This window comes from Impatiens glandulifera, chromosome 2, assembly GCF_907164915.1.
Source record: "Impatiens glandulifera chromosome 2, dImpGla2.1, whole genome shotgun sequence".
NCBI classification, from domain to species: Eukaryota; Viridiplantae; Streptophyta; class Magnoliopsida; order Ericales; family Balsaminaceae; genus Impatiens; species Impatiens glandulifera.
Genome location: NC_061863.1, coordinates 67,001,349 through 67,025,565, shown reverse-complemented (window position 1 = coordinate 67,025,565; position 24,217 = coordinate 67,001,349). Strand labels below are relative to the sequence as shown.

The window sequence follows — 24,217 nt, the reverse complement described above, 5'->3', positions numbered from 1 at the left end:
AATTAAGATTATTTTAAAATAAATTATTTATTTTACAAAGTTATATGTAACAAAGAGTTCTATATTTGTGGTGTATATCTATGTAAAGGTTTAGATGGGCTTCAGCCCACTCTTGAATTTTTCATACATGTAACAACAAATAACACGATACAAATGACACAAATTTGCGTATTGGTGTGAATATAAATTTTCGATTATGATTATGTAACTCCGAAAAGATTTTAGTGTTTACCCAAACCATTTTAAATGTAAGTAATTTTAAGTTGTAATAATATTATAAATTTAAAATTATAATATATGATTTGAAATTTGAAAAATTGGGATGTATGTGATTAACGGTGCATTGTTAATGGAAAGTAGGGTAAATCTGACCTGTTTCGAGTATCAATAGAAATTTGCTCGTATAAGCGGTACAGCTGCACCTGCCTATTTCTATTCTCTCTCCTCTTTCTCTCTCTATACGTCCTTCATTGCGCTTGCTGTATCCTCCTCCCTCTTCTTCCGCAGATCCAATCACATAGAAGAAAGGTAAATGATTCTTAACCTAGATCCTCGCCACATGCATTCTTTTCTCGTTTGTTTTCCTCAAATGGCGTTTCAATCCTTATCTCACTATTTTTAATTTCCTGATAAATGTGATTTTACTCTTTCAGACTTTCTCACTATTGAATTCCGTGTTTGTGCTTGTGCTGTTAAGTTGTCACAAAGATCGTCAGATCTATTGATGTGTTGATTGTTTCTGCACTTGTTGTCTAACTAATATTGATTCTTGTGTAGGTTTACTTTTTCTTAAACTTCCGCAATGTCAGATTTCATTTGTTATTTTCATTTTTATTGTAAGGATTTGCATGGTGAGATGATAGATCTTTAGTTTTATATTCCTGAAATGATTTGTTGAAATATATTGTAAATCTAAACCTTATACATTTTGAAGGAGATTGAAAATGTAGCATAAGTTAAAGGATTTGCATGGTGAGATGATAGATCTTTAGATTTCTGAAACTATTTGTTGGATTGATTTTGCAAATGTAAACCTTAAACCTTTTTGATGATGATTGAAGTTTGAAAATGTAGCATAAGCATAAGTTTGCTTTTTTTGCTTTGCTCTCTTGAAAGTTGTAATTTCTTGTCATATAGTGTTATCATGAAAGTCTTTCATGTTAGACATATATGCAATTAAATAATGAAATCTGGATATGCAAGACTCTTACATAGAAGTTGTCAATCTATTAGAAAATCATATACATTTTCATGGGTATAAAAGGTGTGGTTGGTTTTGTGGTTGTTGTATTGATCTAATTATTTGAACATAGTAAGTGGTATCTCATTTCGATACAGATCAAAATGAGAAACCTACAGATTTGTCCATATCTAATAGATAATATTTTCCAGATACATTCATTCTCTTGTTGCAGACACTTATATAACAAACACTGGTTTTGGCTTGTCTATAATCATTAGTTATTTTGGTATACTTGTAAAGGTTTGTTTGTGTTTTTTTTTGCAGTTTAGGCAAATATATATATAGAGATGAATCGCGGAGTGAGTGCTGGTGGAGGACAAAGTTCTTTGGGATACTTATTTGGTGGAGGAGGAGATTCTCCAAAACCTGCCGTTGCTAATGAAAGAAAACCTACTTCAAGTGCTGAGATTGAGGCTGCTGGCAGGCCTTCTTCCAACAGGGTTGTTACCGCTGCTCCTGCTGTTGCTGCTGCATCTTCTCAACCCGCACCTGTAATAGATGCCAGCAAGCAGATTCCGGCTGGAATTCATAGCAGCACCACCAATAACTACACCAGGGCAGATGGGCAAAATACTGGCAATTTTCTCACTGTATGTCAACTCACTTCCACTTCCTTTTTACTGTCATATCATTATACTTAACAATTGCTTGATGTTGATTATTTTCGAAAAAAATGAAAAAACACGAGTTAAATTACTAAATATCCTTTAAACTTGGGCCTTGTTCGATTGAGATTATTTAAATAATATCAACCTAATCAAACATTATAACCTTTTGAATTATTTACCAAGAAATCTCACTTCCTCAAAATCATAATTTGTTTTAAAATCCTGTTTGTTTAAATAACTCACTACCTAACAAGGTTATGAAAAAGTGGGTTATTTGGGTATGAGAACTTAAAGGTATTAATATATTGAATCTTTTTAAAGAAAAACAATAAAGATATTTTGGTTGATAATTTGATTAATATGAGATGTCGCGATGAATGAAAAGATATGGAATAATAAAGTACAAGCCTATAATATCTCATTTATCTGATTGTCTTCATGAATTAGGATCGACCCTCGACTAAGGTTCATGCAGCTCCGGGCGGTGGATCTTCCCTAGATTACCTCTTTGGCGGTGGAAAGTGAAAAGTTCAATTGCAAGCTCTTCTTCTTCGGATCAATCAATGTAATGTGGAACAATCTGTACTACTCTTACTTCTATGCTTGATTTTCTCCATTGAAAAACAAAATCAGAGGAGCTTTATATTCTATTGAAAGACAATTATGAATTTGCTATTATCTGCATATCCCCCCATTTAAGAATGTGAGTGTTGAAGTTGTGTTTGATTGAGCATATAGTCTCATGTTCTTACATTGACATATTTGGCAATCACAATTTTTTTTATAAAAAAAATCTCTTTTTTTAGGTTTATTAGGTGTGGTAGGTTGTTTCTGAAACTGAAACAATCCAAAATATATTGATTTAAAATTGTATAGGTAAGAAACAGATAAAATAGTTATTGATTTTTTTTATTTTTATTTTATTTTGATAAAAAAGAGAGGGTGAAGGGGGGTAGGGTAGGTCCACAAGGAAAGGAATGGACATCTTTTTTTGTGCACATCAATCTAATAGTTTGGAAAGAGCTATTCCTATGTCACATGGATATGTCCATCTCTATTATTTTTAACTAACTTTATGTTTTTATTTAAATTTAAAAAAATGACCAATTATTATTTGGGTTTAACTTTTGTTGTTGTCATAAAAATATGAGACTCTAACTTATAACAATTTTTTTTTTTTCTAGTATGTAATAATTAAATGTCATATTTAATTAGTTAAAAAAACATCAATTTCTTCTTATTTTTTCTCCCTTATTGATAGTCTATTTTGTATGAGAACTCTATACAATTAAAAATGTTAAAATTTTAGCCTTATATGATGCGTTTTAATATCTTTTCTGGTTTTAATGCTAAAGTGTTTGAAACAACTTTTTTCAAATTCAATGGATCCATCATTTTATAAGATCATCACAACCAAATCACAAGTTTTTTAATAAACCTCGATAAAAAAAAATAATTTAATAAATTGAGACATCCTTAAATGCTAGAGAAGTTATTGAAGTGAGCCAACATTATTTGTTTATAATTTATTTGGAAATTTGAAACTTGTGGACTATAGTATGATTTCATTTATTATTTATTAATTAAAATATTAAAATAATTATTTAAAAAAAAAAATCACTTTCTCAAAATGACCATGAATCATAACTTTTTATAATAATCATAAATTATTTAAATAGAACAAGAAGGACAACTATATATAGTTATGTAAACATTTTTTTTTTGTCTCTATCTTTATTGTATTGATCGTCAAACTAATACTATTAAGAACAAATTTAACCAAATGTGATAACCTAATGTTAAAATTGTGTTTTCAATTTGATATTAGTATTAGAAAAATAATAATGAACTTTATTTGAACAAAAACAAAAGTAATAATATTAAACTTTGACTTTAAATTAATGGGTAAAAGAATAACACAATAATAATGCCTAGGTAGCTAGCTAGGTAGGAATCAACTAGAGTTGATCAGTTTCATAAGCTAATTAAAGATTAGGATTTGTATAGAATTTTCATAACCTAATTATGACTTTTGGAAATTAATTTACTATTGTTGGAGAAGCCCACACGCTTACTTTTCCCATTGGTTAGTTTGCCCACTTTTGTATCATTTTTTTATTTAACAAAGATTTCAAATCATCTCTTATTATTATTATTTTTATTTTATTAATAATAAAATTGTCACAAAACAGATAAAGTTATATATGAGTTGTTTTGACACGATAGTACAAGAGAAAATGACGGAAAATTAACTATATATTTGCATGTGCTTGGGATTGAATGATGTCTACCACATAAATAGAAATATGAATAAAGCAAATTTCAATATATTGATTACAAAGGAAGTTGTCTATGTACTATATTATATTGTTCCTAATAAGGACAAAATATGTTGGGTAGGGTTTATCTAATGCCCATCTTTATTTTAATTTTATTATTTAAAAAAATGATGAAAAATTGAAAAGCATATTTTAAGCTCAAACAATCTGGCCCCTAACTATAAAGCCTAAGGAATCTAGCTATAATACTATATATACATAGGTCTAGGGCTTGTTTTTGCTTTTAATTGAAATAATAACAATTTGAAGGCAAACAAAGAACCCCACAAATGGAAACATCACTCAAGTGATCATAGAAAAATAAAATAAAGCAAGATAAAAAAAGGGTCAATACTATCATCTTGTTTTTTTTGTTATAAATTTGATTATCTGATTTTTTTTATTAGAAAATTATTCAATTTTCATTCAAGACACATTCTTAATGAGTTTTTATTAGCTATATTATTATTAAAATTTTACAATTTTTATTTTTGTTCAAAGTCATTACAATGATTTATAAAATAATATAGTTAACCAAATACTGTGAATGACATCAAAGTCACTATTCCAGTAGGAGAAATGATAAGATTTGAAATGATATGAGAACATTTAAAATTGCATTGAATAACCATTAAATAAAGTCACTAATATCTTTAACTATTTAATTTTTTATCAAGAATAATTCATCAATGTTAATTAAATTATATAAACTACAAGAATGGAGGCCATGATGAGAGTAACTTTTAATTCATTAAGTATTTTTATAATGAAAAATAATTGTAATTAAGTGAGTTTCATTTATAAATATTTGATTATTGGACAATCTGAATTAAAATAAAATAAAATTAGAAGCAACAATCATGAGAAAGGCAATGAACAATGGTGCCTCTAACAACAGACCATCATTAAAAAGAACATCAATATAATTTATCATAATAATAATAAGAACCAAAAACTATTAATTTAATTTACAATTATCACAATCACATGCCACAAAACCCACTTACTTAAATGACACATTGAACAATCTTATCCATTCAGTTTTAATCAACCACCCAACTCCTACCCCTCAAAAGTCAGTACTGGTCCCAATTGTTGCTACCTTTAAAAATAAAATAAAATATTAAGAGTTCTGAAAATAATACAAAATCAAAATGCCCCATTTATTAATCTTGTGAGAGTATAATAGTGCATTGTCAAGATCAAATAAGGACTAAGTTCACATAAAAATACTTTAGCAAAAAAATGAGTTCATTTAGAAATAATTAATGTAGATTATTTGAGTTACATCAAATAATTTATAAATATGCTTAATTTTTAAAGTGTCCAGATTGTCGGGTCGATTTCTGTGGTTAATTTGGATATATTTGTGAAAGTAAATAGATACTTGGGTCGGATTGTGAGTTGACCCGCACATAAATTTAAAATAATTAAAAATAAAATAAAAAATGCTATAAATATGTTTCAAATTTACAACATAACAAAAACAAATATAACTCTTTAATCAACTAGGCTAATAAGACTTTATCTTTTAAATTCAACACCAAATTTAATGAACACATGACGTTTTAAAATAAGTTCAACTTTTTAATATATATATATATAATGATGCTTAATTTTCAAAGTGTCAGATTGTCGGGATCGAGAGTTGTGGTTAATTTGAATATATATGTGAGTAAATTAAAGCTATCTCATTTTAACCATAATTTTTATTTTCAATTTTTATATAATTACATTTACACGATGCTACATGCTAGTATTGTTTAATGATAGTTTTTTCTTTAGATTACAGGTTTAAAACTCTTAATATTTATTATTTTAAAATATTATAATTAAGAGTAGTTTTTTTAAGTTTATTAAGAACAATTTAATGTAAAGTTTAAACACTTTAAATATTTTAATTAAGTATTTTTTCTTGTTAATTAGACTGTCCACCATTCCTAGGACATAATGTACTAATATTTTATAATTTTTAGGTTATAATATTTTATATATATTTTATTTTTTAAATATTTAACGGGTCAATTATTTGTGAAATTTGTACCTTGCAACAAAATAGTGTATTTTTTACTTTATATAATTTTAAAAATTGAGGTAAAAGGATTTACTAGATGAATTTATCTAAATGATGATTAGATATGCCTTTTATTTAGAGAAAATATTTATAAACAATTAATAATTAAATGCAGTTTATTTTTTTTATTGAGGAGAGAGAAGAAATGAAGGGAGCTGTATTTAAGGAACCAAGTCAGATTTTCTCTCTCTTCACACTTTCATTGAATGGATGCACGTGGAAGCTAACAAAGTTAAAATAGTTATTTATTCAAGTTTCTTTTTTTTTTATTATTTTTTAAATTAAATTCAGTACAATACAAATATAAATCTATGTTTAATTACAACTATTAAGTATGAATGTATGATAACTTGAGAAGGCACAAAAGATGGACAAAAAAAAATGTTAAACAAGTAATTTATAATTAAAGTAGAAAGAACTTTATTTTTAAATTAAAAAAATAGAACTAAAACCTACAATTGTAAGTGGTATAATTCAACTAAATCTAATATATACTTATTGAATTAAATACATTTTATCAATAAAATTATACAAAATAAAGATTTGTATTTTAAATTTTAATTACTTATTATCTTTAAAATTATATAATTTGGATTATCAATTATCTAAAACTATAGATTCTCTAAAATTGAGGAGTTAGAGTAGAGACTGGTCAATTCAGTGTTTGAAATCGTTAAAAAATCTCAATTGATAATTCAACATTATTTTATTTAATAAAAAAACTATTTAAAATAAACTTTAATCCCTGTCTCTAAAATCTCTAATAAAAATGAATTTATTATAAATTGAATTATATATATATATATGCTGATCATAACCATATGATCTTGTATCTTCTTCATCAGCAGCTACTAGCTTCCTAAGGTTTTCTCTCTCATCTCATCTCATCAGTCTGTCTCTTATTTATTAAAATGTAATGTTTTCATGGTGTATATATATATATTAACATAATGAATTGGTTTTGAAGAAGCAAAGAAATGGGTATGATGGTTGGTTGCAGAAATGGTGCAGAATTGCGCATTCACGAGAATTTGGATGAACTCCGTAGAGATTTAGCAGATTACATTGCCGATTTATCGGAGACCTCTGTTAAACACAGAGGCGCTTTCGCTATCGCATTATCCGGCGGTTCTCTCATTGGATTGCTCCGGTAATAATAAACTCTTCTTCTTCTTCTTTGGATCATCATATCATCATATATCTGTGTTTAATTCATTCATTTCCCCATTAGAAAACTCTGTGAAGCTCCTTATAACAAGACTGTAGACTGGTCCAAATGGTACATTTTCTGGGCTGACGAACGTCTTGTTTCCAAAACTCACGTCGACAGCAATTATAAGCTTGCCAAGGATCGTTTTCTATCTAAGGTGATTGATTCAATTATGTTTCTCCAATGGATTGTTTTTCAAATTTATTCAAATTTACTTGCAGGTTCCCGTTGTTCCTAGCCATGTACATTCGATAAACGATACTGTTTCTGCGGAGAAGACGGCTGAGAACTACGAATTTGTCATCAGGCAACTCGTGAGAACGCGTTTGATCGCGGTCTCTGATATTAGCGATTCCCCGAAATTCGACTTGATTCTCCTAGGAATGGGATCGGATGGGCATGTGGCTTCTCTGTTCCCAAATCACCCAATCTTGGAAGAGGACAATGATCAGTGGGTAACTTACATAACAGATTCTCCTGAGCCACCGCCGGAGAGAATCACTTTCACTCTACCCGTCATCAACTCCGCCTCGAACGTGGCGGTTGTAGTCGCCGGAGCAGACAAAGCTCAGGCAGTGCATTTGTCAATTGATGATGATGATGATGATAATGATGTCCATGGACACAAACTTCCCTCCAAGTTGGTTAAACCGACCAAAGGGAAGTTGGTTTGGTTTCTTGATCAGCCGGCTGCATCCAAACTCGATGGCTTTCAATTTCCTCAATAGTCGGAACTTGATCCTTTTCTTGTGAATCTAAATGGTAGTCTAATAATATGATCATCATAAGGAAAATTCAAATCAATGTTTGATGTTTTTGAGAAGAATAGATTCACAAGATTATTTGAAATTTGTGTGATATGTAAGCTAATATAATATAATTTCATTTTGGTGATTTCAAAAAAATTCCAAAATATTCAAGAATTATGCGTAATAGTCTGTTCTCGAACAAATTCAGCTTACTCGAACCGGCGTTCTGTATTCCCTCTCGGTGATGGACATTAAGCCGTTTTCGTCAGGAACTTCATCCATACCTTCTTTAATCGGGTAGCCTCTTTTCCTCGTCTCCAGCCATTGATCGATAACACCACAGTTGATCGCATACTTCACGGTTTGTTCCAAGTATCCTTTATCATTGATTAGATGCGGTTGAACACTCAACATCCTCATCAAACCTGTAGAATCAACCCGTATAAGAAAAGGTTCAATCTTGCAATAGCAGTAGAAAAACGAAAGGTATACCTGCGACAATTCCATCCCCAGAAGCAGACATTTCGCTATTGAAAGAACTGATTGGCGCCTCTTCCATTCCTCGAAAAGAACCATTATGTTCCTTAGTATAGTAATGTATTTTAGAAGTCCCGTTTGTTACAAACAACACCTTTAAGTTTTCGTGCCAAATCGGTTCAATCAGTTCGGGTGGATAATGAACAAACTTAGAGCTGTCGTTGTCTCTAGTATCAAATTTCTCTTCCGTTTTAATCCCACACAGAAATTCCAATTCTTGTTTGGAAACCTCAATAATATCAGCAAGAACCGAGACCTTTCGTGTAAACGATTTAGCTTCTTCTGCAGATCGCCACAGCGGCATTGGAAGGTTAACGTCGTAAAATACAAGCTCCCCCAGCTTCTTTGCGATCTTAATCGCTTTCATTGTAGTTGATCTCATTTTCCGATCAAGAATTGGTAATGTATTAAAATAGAACATAGTAGCCTGCAATGCATACAGAAAATTTAAGCAACTGATCTAAATGAGCCTTCATTTTCATGACACCAAATAGATTATAATCTAACCTCTCTTAAAACATCGATATTGATATCTGACTTTGACAACGAATCCTCTGCAGAGGGTTTGACAGATGTCGATCTCAATCCGCCTCCAACTTTCTTGGCGATTTTCATGTGTGTTATAGCTGTTTCTGTTCCACTGTCAATTCGAACTGATCGAGTCTGGACATTGCTAATGTTCAAGAGATACAGTATGGACTGACCATAATCATCATCACCTAAGCTTCCCATGAAGGCAACTCGACCCCCCAAGCTCGCTAGAGCTAGGGCAACATTGCTTGCCGATCCACCTGGAGCTCTAACGAATTTCTCGGGAATCCAGACTGCATCTGCCATTCGATCCTGAATTTCGTAGTTTACAAGTCGATTTGCTGGCCTTCCTGATGGGATGAAAGCATGTTGAGCAGAACCAAAACAACAAACAAGAGGAGGCCATTCGTAAGTTGAACTTATGTCATCATCATCATCTTTATCTAGGTTTAGATCATCCTGATCATCGGATTCTTCACCATCACTTAAAACGAAAAGATCATCTTCACCATCAACACTCTGTTCCAACCAGCTTACTTCTTCTTTTCTTTCTTCTTCTTTTCCTACTTCTTCTTCCTCCTTTTGTTCATCACTGTTTTTATTGATTCTCCTCCGCCTTGTTACCTTTTTCTCAACTTTTTCCTCTGTCAATCCACTAGAAGTAGATTTAGCTGCATCGTGAAATTGCAAGATTATCTTTTTATGATTGATGAGATATATAATAAGCTGGAATTCTGTCATCATAATTCATACATACCTTTAGTTCGAGTTTTTCGGGGTTTCCTGGATTCTTCTTCAACGGGTTCAGAATCTGCATCATTGATAATTTCACTGACCTGTGATAGATCTTGAGATTCTGTTTCAACCTTCTTCCTACTTTTTCTGGGAGCTCCTCTTTTAGCTGGTTTTTTATCTTCAACAATCTCCTCATTCAAATTCAATCCCTCCTGCGCCAGGGAATCGGAAGCTTTCTTCCTGGCAGCAACTAAGAGACTCAATTTTCTAGGAAATCTAAAATCTTGAAGCTGAAGAAAGTTCGTCGAGGAAAAGGGAGGATAGTTTGCACGCCACCTGCTTGTATGAACAGAAATTGGAGATGTTTTTCATAAGCAGATTTTCAATTCGCCTTAACGAACGCATTCGAGGACGATAAATCTCCGGTTTCAGCTCAATTTCATGTAGTTTCAAATCACGCATAGATTATTATTAAGGTTTATGATGATACATGAAAATCAAATCTCATTTTTAAGTAAAACAAAGACGAAGTAATGGAATGACAGAGAAGAAACAGAGAACCTGGGTAGATGAAGGAACTGAGGGCAAGTTGAAGAAGCCATTGCAAGCAAAAAACTAGGGTTTTGAAAGGGCTTTAACAGAGGGAAATTTGAGGAAATGACCCCAAAATAGGGCCTAATAGCCGATGGTGCGGGCCCAAGATTTTTATAGCGCTGGTGACCCCCAAACATTTTTCTGCCGAAAATACCCCCGTTGCGTCACGCACCCTCCCGTTGCGTGACGCACCTGAGGGCATTGTGAAAAGTCCACAATGCCCTTACTATATAAGAAAAAAAAGATCAGTTCTTTTCATTCTTTCTTTCTTCTTCTCCCTCTTCACTTCCCTTCTCCTCCTTCTCTCTAAAAAACCGAACCACCGATCGACGAAGACGACGGCGGAATCCTCTCTTCCTTCACCATGTCTCTTTCTGCTGCTACAGGTATTCTTCTCCTTCTTCATTTATCTCTTGGATTGCTTTGTTTGTTAGGTTAGGGTGTAGTGATTAGTGAATGAGTAGGTGGAATGCCACCGTCGCGGCGGAAACCGGGTGCGTAACGCAGTTGCGTCACGTAGTTGCGTAACGCAGTTGCGTCACGTAGTTGCGTAACGCAGATGCGTAACGCACCCCAGACCCTTTATAACTATTACTTGATTTCATTATTACGGTGTCTCTCGATTGATACTATAATTTTTTCAATTGCAGCTGAAGTATTTGCTGACGTATTTGTTGTGTACAATGGAGAGTGGCAAATTGCAGCCAATGGTACCAGGTCTTTCTCTGCACAATCATGCAAAACCATGGATATACCTCAATGTACTACATTTGCTCAATTAGTTGATACAATCTATGAGACGATTAACGTGCAAAAGTCTGCATATGATTTAGTGATTAAAGTCATGTATGATCCTTCTGCAAAACTTCCCCCTGTTGTTATTGAGGGAGATAAAGATGTGGGCATGTACTTATCACGGTTGATATCGGGTCGAAGTTCGTCATCTTCGTCACCACTTTGTGTCTCATTAGTAGAGAAGTACCCAAGTCAAGATACTACACTACCAATCATTACTCAAAAAAGTATACCCGGCGTTGTTTCTCGAGTTGTTTCTCAACAGATTTTATTTGAAAGTGATAATGAAGGAGGAGGAGAAGAAGATGAACGAGCTCATCATGAACTGATTAATCATGAACGCGTTATTGACTTTAATTATGAACGGGTTAGTGATTTCCAAGCTACTACTAGTCCTGCATCAGTAGTTGCACGCACGCCGCACCGGTCAATACCTACACCAATGGGTACACCATCTAGTGCAAGAGCAATGGGTACACCATCTAGTGCAAGAGCGTCAATGGGTACACCATCTAGTGCAAGAGCGTCAATGGGTACACCATCTAGTGCAAGAGCGTCAATGGGCACACCATCGACAGACCCTACAGACGTATCACCGACAGACCCTTCATTTGCATTGGCGTTAACTAGTGAAACCGTATTGGAAGTCGGTACGTTATTTGATACTAAAAAAGAACTTCAACTGACGCTATATAAATATGCGATGACTTATCATTTTGAATTCAAAGTGAAAAAGTCTCGAAAACATCTTTGGTATGTGAAATGTATGGATGAGACATGCAAGTGGAGCTTACGTGCTGTGAAAGGTAAGTTTTCCGAGATGTTTGAGATTCGGAAATTCAATCGACAACACTCATGCTCAGTTTTGACGAGGCCGGAAAAAAAAATGCAAACACCGGCATGGGTTATTGGGCAGTGCATGAAGGGTAAGTACATGGATCATCACCATAACCACTTGCCTAAAAAAATAATTGAAGACATGCAGTCAGATTATGGGATGTTTTTGACTTATAATAAGGCTTGGAGGGCAAGGGAAACGGCTTTAACGGCGGTGCGAGGAACGGTAGAGGATTCCTATGGAAAATTGCCTTCATACCTATACATGTTGGAGAAGAATAATCCGGGTACCATAACAGATATTCAGACAGACGAGCACGGGCATTTCAAATATATGTTCATGTCTCTAGGCCTCTCAATTAGGGGTTTCAAAGCCTTCTGTCGTCCCGTATTGTGTGTTGATGCAAGTTTTCTCAAGCACAAGGTGGGAGGTCAACTATTGGTGGCTGTTGCATTGGATGCCAATGAGCAACTGTATCCTGTTGCATTCGGCGTTGTTGATTCAGAGAATAATAACTCGTGGACTTATTTCATGCAAAAACTTAGAGAAGCAATTGGATTAGTTGATGATCTCGTCTTCGTATCCGATAGACACCCAAGTATAGCCAATGCCTTGTGTGCTGTTTTTCCAGAAGCAGACCACGGTGCGTGCACATATCACATAAAGATGAATATTAATGCCAAATTCAAAACTGATAATTGCCATGTCGAGTTTGATTTGGCTTCTCGTGCGTACACTATCCCCCAATTTAATCGGTTTTTTGACAAGATCAGGGTTAAAGATCATAGGATTGCTGCCTATTTGGAAGAGATTGGGTTTCAAAGATGGAGTAGAGCATATTTCCCCGGTAAACGATACAATCAACTCACAAGCAATTATGCAGAGAGTTTGAATAGTCAGTGCAGGGAAGCCAGAAAGTATCCAATTTCAGCAATGCTTGAGTTTTTAAGAACAACATTACAAGGGTGGTTTAATGATAGAAGAGAAAAAGCGTCCAACCACCAAGAATTTTTATCTCCAACGTATGAAAAGTTATTATGTGATGGTTTTGAGAAAGCAAGATTCTATACCGTATCATCCCTTAACCGATTTGAGTTGTATGTGCATGATAATGAGGCACATTATAAAGTCAATTTGAAGGACAAGGACTGCACTTGTAGGGTATTTGAAGTCTCCGGTCTTCCTTGTACACATGCACTGGCTGCTGCCCGTCACAGGAATGTGGTTCCTTACGACTTATGCTCAAGGTATTTAATCGTTTTGAACTTATTTATTTAACCTATTTTTAATTGTTTTATTATCCTTCTCATAGGTATTATACAACTGTATCTTGGTTGAATGCATATGCGGAGACATGTTATCCGGTTGGTGATGAAGAGAATTGGGATCTTCCCGATATTATCAAACAACGCGTGTGTCTAAAACCACCTGTGAAGGTTAAGAAAGGTCGGCCACAAACTAAACGTAGGACATCCCAAGGTGAGGTCCGTAAGGTCCCGAGACGATGCAGTTCATGTGCAGGTCTAGGACATAATAGAGCAACATGCAAAGCAGTGATGCCTGCACCGTCTACCGCAAGAGCAAGAGCATCATCTCAGCAGCATGAGCCCTCATCATCTCAGCAGCATGAGCCCTCATCATCTCAGCAGCATGTGCCCTCATCATCTCAGCAGAATGAGCCATCATCATCTCAACTGTACGAGCCCTCATCTCAGCTCTACGAGCCATCATCTCAATCTTACGAGCCATTAGCTTAGAATGAACTTGTTAGTGTTGTGTTGTGGTGTTAATGTTGTTTTTGTAGACTTATTACCAAATGTCTTGTGTGGAGGTGTTAATGTTGTGTTTGCATCAAGGATTCAAGATTCAAGGATTCAGTAAAGTGTATTGTATTGTTAATGGTGTTAATGTTGTTTTATGGTGTTTTTGTAGTTTTCTGGTGAATGTAATACAGGGACAGGGTTTTTGTACCAAGTGTTTTTCTAGACGCCGCTGCTTGACGCAGCTGCTTGACGCAACTGCTTGACGCAGCTGCTTGACGCAGCTGCTTGACGCAGCTGCTTGACGCAGCTGCTTGACGAAACTGCTTGACGCAGCTGCTTGACGAAACATGGTTTACATTAGTGCAGAACCTATTACAAAGGTTTGAGATTAACATTACAAAAATTACAAAGGTTTACATTAGTGCATGGTTTACATTAGTGCATGGTTTAATTAATTAGAATAACATATATATCATAAACAACATTTGATATCATTAAATCAACTATATTACAAAGGTTTGAGATTAACATTACAAAAATTTGATATCAGTACAGAACAAAAGTTTCATAAATAACCTATGGATCTACAATACCATGAAATAACCTCACTGCCCACTTTTCTCTCCAAGCTTTCATCTCAGTTGAGGTCACTTCTGATAGATTCAGACCTGCAGTCAAGTACTCAATATACATAAGTACAAATACACCACAATCTCCACTCTTTGTTGCTTTGGGAACTTCGGACTCTGGACGTCTAGTGTATGGCAAAACGGAATCAGGGTTGAGCATTGGAAATCGTTGTTTATCTTCAAGAGGCAATGCCTTGTCAAATATAACCGGAATCATTTGGCACATCGGCAGCACAAACTCATCAAGATTAGCATAACATCCAGGATCGCAGTCATATACGTCTACGCGCCATTGCTGTAGACGGACAACACAAAGTACCCAGTGGACGTCTTTGATGTTCAAAGGAATATATATATCATCGCATACTTTCCAACTATTCCTATAGTTGCTGTCATCGCCGAAGAAGTATTCGAAAAAGTTTTCAATGTCAAACTCAATACGACTTTTGTTAAACGCAGCGTAATCAGCAGTGAACCTGGTGTGGAGCCAACAATCTCCAATAAAGAAGTTCTTCTTATATGTCTTTGGATATACCCAAGCTCTTCTTCTCAGAATGAAGCAACCTGCATCGATTTCCTACACAAGAGAAACACATTTAAAATACAATCTGCAAATCTAAAATTATTGTAACATAAATATTACTTACTTTATCAGTCAGCCAGGTGAACCTTTTTAGCATTCTGCGAAATAATGCCTTATCACCTTCTATAGTATGGAGCTCAATTCTGTTGTTGTCAGTCTTTGGATCTTTAAGCCATGTTTGCAATTGATGAAGAAGTTGATCGTCGTATTTTAGAAGTGGATTGACGGTGATAGGATCTTTCAACTTGGGCTGTTTCAGATTGGGGTCGGTGAAATCTGGATCATTCTTCGGCCTCCTATTCCTTCGCGTGACCAGTATGACTTTCTTAGGAAGAGGAGGAGGAGTATTCACTATTTCCAGTTCATCTTCGTCATTTTCGTCTTTCTTCTTCCCAACCTTCTTCTTAAAAGTCTTTTGAATCGGTTTTTTCTTCACTTCTTCTTTCTTCTCCACTTCTTCTTCAATCTCCCCTTCTTCTTTCTTCTCCCCTTCTACTTTCTTCTCCACTTCTTCTTTCTTCTCCCCTTCTTCTTTCTTCTCCACTTCTTCTTTCTTCTCCCCTTCTTCTTCAATCTCCCCTTCTTCTTTCTTCTCCCCTTCTTCAACAACGACCTCTTTCTCGACAACGGCCTCTTTCTCGACAACAGCCTCAACATTCGACATTGGTTGAACAGCCTCAACATTCGACATTGGTTGAACAGCCTCAACATCCTCTTTCTCCCCTGGTAATTCAACATTGTCTTGCTCCAATTCAACATTATTAACCTTCTCTTTCTCCTTTTGCTCCTCTTCTTCATCGAGAATGTCATTCAGACCAATGGCATTCTCATCTTCTTCGTCAATCTGCTTTTCTCCCTCTTCTTCAACACGAATATGATTCTGCTTTTCTTCCTCTGCATTGTCACGATTGTCATTGAGACCGATGTCATTCTGCTCCTGCTACAAAAGTGAAAAGAATTTAAATTAAGGATGCGTCAAGCAGCTGCGTCAAGCAGCTGCGTCAAGCAGCTGCGTCAAGCAGCTGCGTCAAGCAGCTGCGTCAAGCAGCTGCGTCAAGCAGCTGCGTCAAGCAGCTGCGTCAAGCAAGCAGCTGCGTCAAGCAAGCAGCTGCGTCAAGCAGCCGCGTCAAAGACATAAAGTAGTAAAACACAGAAAGCTGAATTACCTGGTTGGAGACATGGCTGGCGAACTGGTTGCTTAAACTGAGAATCATCTTTTCAATCCTCGTAAAGTAGTGTTGTTGATTCAATTTGATGTCTCTTATGTCTCTCTTGATTTCTTCAACATCTTTCTTTATCTCTTCGACATCCTTCTTTATCACTTCGGCATCCTTTATCTGAACATGAGATGCCGGTGCAGGTTCACGTGGAGGTGATGATGGAGGTGTTGAAGTTGCGGATGGGGGAGTCATGTTACGCAGGCTACGACGCTTGATGGCTGCTTTGCTGGGGGGGGATATATCATCATATTCAACATTCCTCTTCCTCTTGGAAGGTTGGACAGTATTAGGTTCTTCATCAACATCTTCATCATCATCATCTTCAGCAACATCTTCATCAGCCTTTCTCTTTTTTCCCCCATCAGTAACTCCCTCAAACAAATCATCGTATGAATTGTTAATGTGTTCAAAATCCTCTCCACTGTACAAACTCGTCTCCTCGGAGGACTCTTGCATCTTAGAAAACACAGCGCTGTTAAAGGCAGATTGCATCTCCTGAAATGTATTCTTCCTTTTCGATTGATACAACAGTATCCTTGGGCGAAAAGGGCCATCAACGTCTTTCCTTGTGGCGAATTTAGGGACCAAGTTTTGAATGATCTCATAGCTCCACACTTGTAGTGCTAGTACAAACCCATACACGTTATAAGCAAAGGAATTAGTAACTCCACTCCCTTTCCTGGACATATATACGGACCTGTGGTGTTTCATGTCCTGGTCAAGACCCCTCATGGTGAATCTAAAGGACACCTTCCCCCATGGAAATCGGAGGAAGTCTTCAACATCTTCAACCATATGGATGATTTTGAGATTTAAAAGGCGTTTTGGGTCATATGAGAAGAGGTACTGGTTAATCAAGCAGATCAACCCGATCTTCCATGCGTCTTCCTTATCGGTGCATTTCATGAATATAGATTCCAAATCCATCATTCGAATTGACGTATTCCTTTTGAAATATTTTATCAGCAAGGGTGGACAACCTCGGCATTCATCTTTGTATTCAGGCAATCTGTCGAAGTTGAGGCCTGTAATCAATGCGTACTCTTTCAGACCAAAGGTATATTCCTCCCCATTGAAGTTGAAAATCATCCTATTCAAATTGGCCTTCACCTTCCGAACCAGCAACTGATGTAAAATGGTCCCTGAGAACAACAAGTCTGGGACTCCTCTCAATAAATACTGAAATTGAGAATTTAGAGCCCTCTCCATAAGACCCAGCGCTTCAAACCTATCAGATACTTTTTTCAAGGCTAGGACAGATTTCAATGAAATCCTACCAGGAAAATCATGAACCGTGAAGTCTGCCATCTACAAAAGGGAAAAGAAAAACAACAATGTTTGAGAAAACATTTCACAACAAATATAAACAAACGAGAAGAAAAGCAACCGTCAAAATAGCTAGAAACAACTGTCAGATGCGTCAAGCAGCTGCTTGACGCAGCTGCTTGACGCAGCTGCTTGACGCAGCTGCTTGACGCAGCTGTTTGACGCAAGCCAACCCATAAACCGTGCATGAACCATTTGAAATCAAGAAGCATCCTACCCTACTTCCTAACATAAAAGATGCATGAACCGTTTGAAAGCAGGAAGCAACCTACCCTAAAACCCTAACATAAAACATGCATGAACATTTTGAAAGCAAGAAGCAACCCTAAAAACATAACATAAAACATGCATGAAGCATTTGCAAGCATGTAGCAACCCTAAACCCTAACATTAACCATGAATGAACCATTTGCAAACAAGAAGCAACCAACCCTAAAACCTAACATGAACATAAACAAACATAACTAAAACTAACCTCAAGAAGTCAATGAATGAACGAGAAGATGAAGACGAAGACGAGCAGGAAGAGACGTCGAGGCAGGTGCGTCGTCGAGGCAGGTGCGTCGTCGAGGCAGGTGCGTCGTCGGGTGCGAGAGAGAGAGAGAGAGCATGAATAGTGGTCGAGGCTTATTTGGGTTTTAATATAAAATAAAAATAAATGTGACGCATCGTCACCTACTTGACGTATCCGAGTTGACGCATCGGAGTTGACGCATCCGAGTTGACGCATCCGAGTTGACGCATCCGAGTTGACGCATCCGAGTTGACGCATCCTACTTGACGCATCCGAGTTGACGCATCCATCTTGACGCATCCGAGTTGACGCATCCATCTTGACGCATCCATCTTGACGCATCCATCTTGACGCATCCATCTTGACGCATCCAACGTGACGCATCCTACCAAACAAACAATCAATCTGCATTCAACGAATCAGTAAAGGAATCAGCGAATCAATGAGGAACAAACAAACACGAAACAAACAATAACGAAATAAACACAAAATATAGTGGAATGGCCGAATGAAATGTCAATTTGTTCGAAATCCTCAGCGCTGTGCAAACTCGTCTCCATTGGATGTTGTTCGAAGCTATAGGCCGTTGAATATGGTGCCATGGTCGACGGTGCCTCTTCGATTCGTTCTTCATCGCTGAGAAAGAAGAGAAAATCTTCTCCGCCACCATTAGGGTTTCACGGCGGAGAAGACGGGAAGAAAGGGGCTGGATGAGAGAGAAACTGAAACGAAAATGAAAAAAAATTAAGCCTTTATAGGGTTCAGGGTGCGTCACGCACCTGGAGGGTGCGTGACGCATGGGTAAAATGGTCATTAAAAAATTTGGGGGTCACCAGCGCTATAAAAATCTTGGGCCCGCACCATCCGCTATTAGGCACTATTTTGGGGTCATTTCCTCAAATTTCCCTTAACAGAAGAGTGACGAGCAATTACAGTCTGAAGTGGATGAGGTCTGCTGAAAGAGGGTTTTCATTTTCTCTCTCCATAAACCTTTCTAATAGTTTTTTTAAAAATATATATAAAAGAAGTTTATTTAGTTAGAAATGTAATCATTTATTGATTTATGTTTGAAATAATTTTTATTTATTTCAAATAAGCCTCCCCATTATAAATGTATATATTTTTATTTTTATTTTATCTTTGAGAAAGTTATGGACAATTTCTCACTAATAATTTGAATATTGAACTTTTATATTAAATTTTATGGTGGAGTGAAATGATTCAATTGTCTATAAATAAGTTGGGTTGTTTAAAAGGAATTCTAAAAGTAGAATCTTGGAGCTTGTTTAATGATTTTTTTAGTTTTATCTTAGAATTGGGTGGATAAACTGATTGATAAAATTGATGAAAATATTGGATTTTGAGTAAAAAAATAAAATCAAATAAGATCTTGATAAATAAATTATGCAAGTATTATCTGAGACCTTATATTTGAGGAAGACAAATAATTTAACTAGTACATTATTAATCTAAATAATCAGGGTATTAAAATTGATGTATAGATCTACCTAAGATGAAAAATTAAGTTTGGTATGGGTTTGACTAAAATAAAGTTAAAATTATTGGAGAAATAAATGGATGTATTTTGATTATGCATTTTTAAAATTAGATAAACATATATTGAATTAAATTTAAAATTTATAAAATTATGAGGTAATATTTCATTTTTACCTTGAAAAACTATTTATTTAATTTTTTGGAATAAACTTAAACCCTAGGTCCCTAACATATGTAAATTCGTTCCAAAATAGTTAGAAACCAGATGTTTGAAGTTGTATACAAAATTCATTGTTTTCGTTATATCTTTGTATGATAACAAATATTTTCAGGGTATGACATTTTGTATTTCAATTAAGAAAAGTTTTTTACAATATGGGTAGTAATAAATATTGAAAAAATTAAATTTTTAATAGGTAGTTTGGACTGAAACAGCAAAATTCTTGTGTTGTGTATAACTTTTATGTAGGTATTTTCTTTATAAAATAAATTGATGAGAAGGAAAGAGCTTAATTTGAATGTGTGGATATACATAAATATAAATTTAAAAAGAAAATAAACCATTCAATTTTTATATACAAATTCAATACAAGTCTTAACATTATTTATCACAAATTATTCAAAAAATAAAAATAAATTACTCATTTAAATACCCCTCTTCCTATTTAGGGAGTTAAAGGTGAGAAATTGCTAATTAATCATAAAAAATTTAAAAATAAATCACATCTAAACATGAACCCTCCACACCTCAGATACACAAATATATTAATAAAAGAAAATACATAAAAAAAAACTAAGTATGAGACATGTCATGCATGTTCATAAAGTTAGCTGCCAAATTATAAGGACACAAAGGTCACTAAAAATTTGACAAGGGGACAAAACCCTAAATTTTGAAAATTTTAAATAAATTAGAAGGTAAAGTACACCAGACAATATTAGGCCAAATTGAAAAGAAACAAAATTGTATGCAAAATATTTAATTTCAATGTAAATTTATATGAGATCAGTTTGAAAATATAATTTAGTCAAACACAATTTCAAAATTTAATTTATACTTTTTCATCTATAGGTAAAATTGTTGCCAAATATAAAAAAAAATGTTTTATTAAATTCCCTATCCTTATAATTTTTTAGGGATGATGAACAGTGAATCTTTATATTTAGGGATTACAGTGAATCTTTATATTTAGGGATTACTGTAGTATCCCTAAATAATAAAATAATATATTTTCTCTTTCATTGTTTTTCTAACAATCCCGCCATTGTTTTTTTCCGCAAATTTTTTTCCTTTTTTTTTTTGATCAGCTTCAGTTTTAGCCTTTTGTATCTTTAAGTGTTGCTGAACAATATCCATTTTGATTCCTTCGTTCTTTATTTTTTCCTACGTCCATTTGATAATAGCAGCATCAAATTCAGATATGTTACTTGATTTATCTTTCCCTCTCTTATCTTCTTTTTTTGCTTTCTTTTGTCCCATGGGCCTCTCCAAATCAATAAAATCAGCCCTAGTATTCTCTTCATCATTCAAATTAGTTGTGTCATTTGAAGATGTTTTTCTTTTTGTTGGTCCTTGACGCATGTATTCTATCCACTTAACATTAAATCTCAATTTATTCCAACAGTTTTCTAATCGAAACGGAGTTTTCTAAATCTCATGGTAGATCTTCTTGGCATTTTCAAGCTGAAAGATAAATCTCAAACTTAATTCATCAATTTGCACTATATAAGATAAAGTTAAATAGAAAATAATATACCACGTCTATGCCTGTATCACCAGATTTACGGAGGTTTCATTCTCGCTGTGTGTAATAGCCGCAAAACTTGTTTACAGCTTGCTAGATTGTGATCCATCTATTTGTGAGAGATTTATCTGTTCGTTGCCCATACTTAGTCTTTTCTATGACTTCCTTATAATATGCTCCTACCATGCTCCAATATTGACTATTGGTTTGATCCATTCCATGAATTGGATCAATACTTGTGTTAAGCCAAGTAGAAACCAATAGAAGGTCCTCTTCTGGAGAGAAGTTCTTACTTCGAGACTTTTTGTATTGATCTTGAGTCTGCAGTTCATTAAACTCATAAGTTGACATAAACTGATCATAATCACCACCACTAGTTTGAGATTGAAATGTTTCATTATACACTTCATTATCTACTCCTCCCGCCATTCGTATAATTGAAGAAATATCCATGATAGAAATGGGAGCAAATAAATTATTGATCTAAGAAAAAATGGGAGAGATATAGGAAAAATAGCAACAAAAGGAAAAAAATTGCGGAGAAAAACAATGGCGGGATTGTTAAAAATGAAAAGAGAAATGACGGGATGGTTAGCCATGAAAGAGAAAATATATTATTTTATTATTTAGGGATGAAGAGAAAATATATTATTTTATTATTTAGGGATGCTACAGTAATCCCTAAATATAAAGATTCATTGTTCATCATCCCTAAAAAATTATAAGGATAGAGAATTTGATAAAACATTTTTTTTACAACTTTTATATTATTTATCTTCATAATAGAGATAGAACACATTTTAAAGATTATGCTACAAATGCCCTAAGAATATGATAATATATATATATATATATATATATATATAAAATATTATAAAAAATAACAAACACATACTCAACTTTATGACATACTATATATGCATTCCATAGATGCTCAAGCAGATCTTTTTGAATTTAACTATGCATTACTCTATCTCTAATTTTGTGGAGTGATTGAATAAAATTCATAAGTTCTGGAGTTTGAGTGCGTGATATGATTGGAATGAGAGGACTTTCAGATATTTGTTCATATTCAAATATATCTGGTTGTGGATGAAGTTCACGTTCATCCTCCATGATCATATTTTGTATAATAATACATGCCAACATGATCTTATTGAGTGTTTCACGATCAAAATATCTTGTTGGACCACGGACAATTGTAAATCTAGCTTGGAGCACACCAAATGCACGTTCAACGTCTTTTGATTCATAGGTAAAGGAATTGATTTGACGAATGTTGCCTATGGAGGATATATACCATCAGCCAGATAATACCCCATATTGTAGTTGTGACCATTTATATAGTAGTTAACAGGATAACTCTCCCCACTTGTTATTTCGCAAAACACATTAGATCGTTCTAGAACATTAATATCATTATGTGACCCTGGTAGCCCAAAGAATGCATGCCAAATCCATAAATCATAAGATGCCAATGCTTCCAATATAATTGTAGGTTTGTGATAATGACCAGTGAACATAACTTTTGCGGTTGAGCAATTTTTCCACCTCTAATGCATACAATCTATGCTACCCAACATTCTTGGAAAGCCACGAACTTCACCAATTTTAAGTAATCTTGTAATATCCTCTTTAGTTTTCGTAGATAGACAGGACCAAAAATATCAATGATTGATTGAACAAAACACCTTAGACTTTTTATAACTGTGGTTTCTCCAATACGTATGTACTCATCAATGAAATCTGTTGTTATCCCATAAGACAACATTTGTAATGTTGCAGTGATTTTCTGAAGTGATGATAAACCTAATTTGCCAACAGAATTCCTTTTTTGTTGAAAGTAAGGCTCGTGTGCTTCCACTCTAGATTGAATTCTCATAAATAGTTCACGACTCATTCGAAATCTCCTATGAAACATTTGAGATGAATAAACTGGTAGAGTTGCAAAATAATCTTTGAATAAGCGATTATGCCCTTCTAGTGTGTCCCGATCAATATATCTTCGTGATTTCCTTGAGCTTTCACCATGTGTGTTTTGCTTTTTCCTTTCACGGCTCAAGGCTAGAATTTCAATTATATCTTCATCATCGCTTTCATTAAAAAAATCATTTAGAAAACTCTCGTCATTAGTCATTGTTAACAGTCTTTATGTGTGAATTTACCTGTAAAGTATAAAAAAAATGTATATTAGTGACATTAAAAATCAAATGTTTCTACAATTGCTATGAAAACATATAATTTGTGTTTTACAATTGCTTTCATTTTTACCACCAAATCATGTAAAAAAAATAAAGTTTGAACTATTAAAATAAATACAAAAATCAATCCAACACATACCTTGAAAACTTTTGATACAAATCAGAATTTTCTTTTAAAGTGAAAGTAACCATTTCCTTATAGGTTCTTAAGGTGATTGAGAAGTTATAAATAAATATTTAAGAGTTATAAATAAATTAGGTGGTTGAGGTGGTTGAAAAGTTGTTTGTTTTAATGAATATTTAAATATATATGAATAAGTAATTAAGTGGTTGAAAAGTTGGTTGTTTTAATGAATATTTAAATGATATATATAGATAAGGATAAGGAAGCTGATATAGAATAATTTATATTTTGATTCTCTAAAATAAGAATATTATTATTTTATATTATTTTTAGGGATACAAAATAGGGAAACTGATACAAATGCCCTTAGTTCTTTGTGATTC

At 34.2% G+C, this 24,217-nt stretch overlaps 4 protein-coding genes across 5 annotated transcripts; 2 read left to right on the top strand and 2 right to left on the bottom strand.

The window, feature by feature from the left end:
- Positions 1 to 376: 376 nt before the first annotated feature.
- Positions 377 to 2,581, top strand: LOC124926023 (protein SPIRAL1-like 1). 2 transcript variants are annotated; one of them, XM_047466178.1, is made up of 3 exons: positions 377 to 528; positions 1,508 to 1,833; positions 2,299 to 2,581. In XM_047466178.1, the coding sequence occupies exons 2-3, from the start codon at positions 1,531 to 1,533 to the stop codon at positions 2,374 to 2,376; spliced, it is 381 nt and encodes a 126-aa protein (XP_047322134.1). In that variant the 5' UTR covers positions 377 to 528; positions 1,508 to 1,530; the 3' UTR covers positions 2,377 to 2,581. The 2 variants fall into 2 exon arrangements, with proteins under 2 accessions (XP_047322134.1, XP_047322135.1); XM_047466179.1 differs by having other exon boundaries at positions 411 to 528; positions 1,513 to 1,833.
- Positions 2,582 to 7,176: 4,595 nt separating this feature from the next.
- LOC124925912 (probable 6-phosphogluconolactonase 1) lies at positions 7,177 to 8,276 on the top strand. The gene is made up of 3 exons (XM_047466047.1): positions 7,177 to 7,393; positions 7,475 to 7,610; positions 7,675 to 8,276. The coding sequence occupies exons 1-3, from the start codon at positions 7,221 to 7,223 to the stop codon at positions 8,179 to 8,181; spliced, it is 816 nt and encodes a 271-aa protein (XP_047322003.1). The 5' UTR covers positions 7,177 to 7,220; the 3' UTR covers positions 8,182 to 8,276.
- Positions 8,277 to 8,312: 36 nt separating this feature from the next.
- On the bottom strand, positions 8,313 to 19,267 carry LOC124925911 (fructokinase-like 2, chloroplastic). Its single transcript, XM_047466046.1, has 6 exons — positions 19,183 to 19,267; positions 10,567 to 10,647; positions 10,028 to 10,341; positions 9,247 to 9,941; positions 8,695 to 9,166; positions 8,313 to 8,627 (listed from the first exon to the last, which is right to left on the bottom strand). Exons 2-6 carry the CDS (start codon positions 10,605 to 10,607, stop codon positions 8,407 to 8,409), a joined length of 1,743 nt encoding a protein of 580 aa, XP_047322002.1. The 5' UTR covers positions 10,608 to 10,647; positions 19,183 to 19,267; the 3' UTR covers positions 8,313 to 8,406.
- A 3,809-nt stretch (positions 19,268 to 23,076) lies between these two features.
- On the bottom strand, positions 23,077 to 23,646 carry LOC124925280. The gene has a single exon (XM_047465250.1). It carries the CDS (start codon positions 23,644 to 23,646, stop codon positions 23,077 to 23,079), a length of 570 nt encoding a protein of 189 aa, XP_047321206.1.
- Positions 23,647 to 24,217: the final 571 nt, after the last annotated feature.

What these genes read in the sequence shown, in the direction of transcription:
- LOC124925280 (XM_047465250.1), bottom strand. Translation starts at nt 23,646, where the DNA reads ATGACTAATGACGAGAGTTTTCTAAATGATTTTTTTAATGAAAGCGAT.
- LOC124926023 (XM_047466178.1), top strand. Translation starts at nt 1,531, where the DNA reads ATGAATCGCGGAGTGAGTGCTGGTGGAGGACAAAGTTCTTTGGGATAC. An exon ending in ATACTGGCAATTTTCTCACT is followed by an intron (nt 1,834 to 2,298) that starts GTATGTCAACTC and finishes TTCATGAATTAG; the next exon opens with GATCGACCCTCGACTAAGGT.
- LOC124925911 (XM_047466046.1), bottom strand. Translation starts at nt 10,607, where the DNA reads ATGGCTTCTTCAACTTGCCCTCAGTTCCTTCATCTACCCAG. An exon ending in CCGAAAAACTCGAACTAAAG is followed by an intron (nt 9,942 to 10,027) that starts GTATGTATGAAT and finishes TTCACGATGCAG; the next exon opens with CTAAATCTACTTCTAGTGGA. An exon ending in TGGGGATGGAATTGTCGCAG is followed by an intron (nt 8,628 to 8,694) that starts GTATACCTTTCG and finishes TTGATTCTACAG; the next exon opens with GTTTGATGAGGATGTTGAGT.
- LOC124925912 (XM_047466047.1), top strand. Translation starts at nt 7,221, where the DNA reads ATGGGTATGATGGTTGGTTGCAGAAATGGTGCAGAATTGCGCATTCAC. An exon ending in TCTCTCATTGGATTGCTCCG is followed by an intron (nt 7,394 to 7,474) that starts GTAATAATAAAC and finishes TTTCCCCATTAG; the next exon opens with AAAACTCTGTGAAGCTCCTT. An exon ending in AGGATCGTTTTCTATCTAAG is followed by an intron (nt 7,611 to 7,674) that starts GTGATTGATTCA and finishes ATTTACTTGCAG; the next exon opens with GTTCCCGTTGTTCCTAGCCA.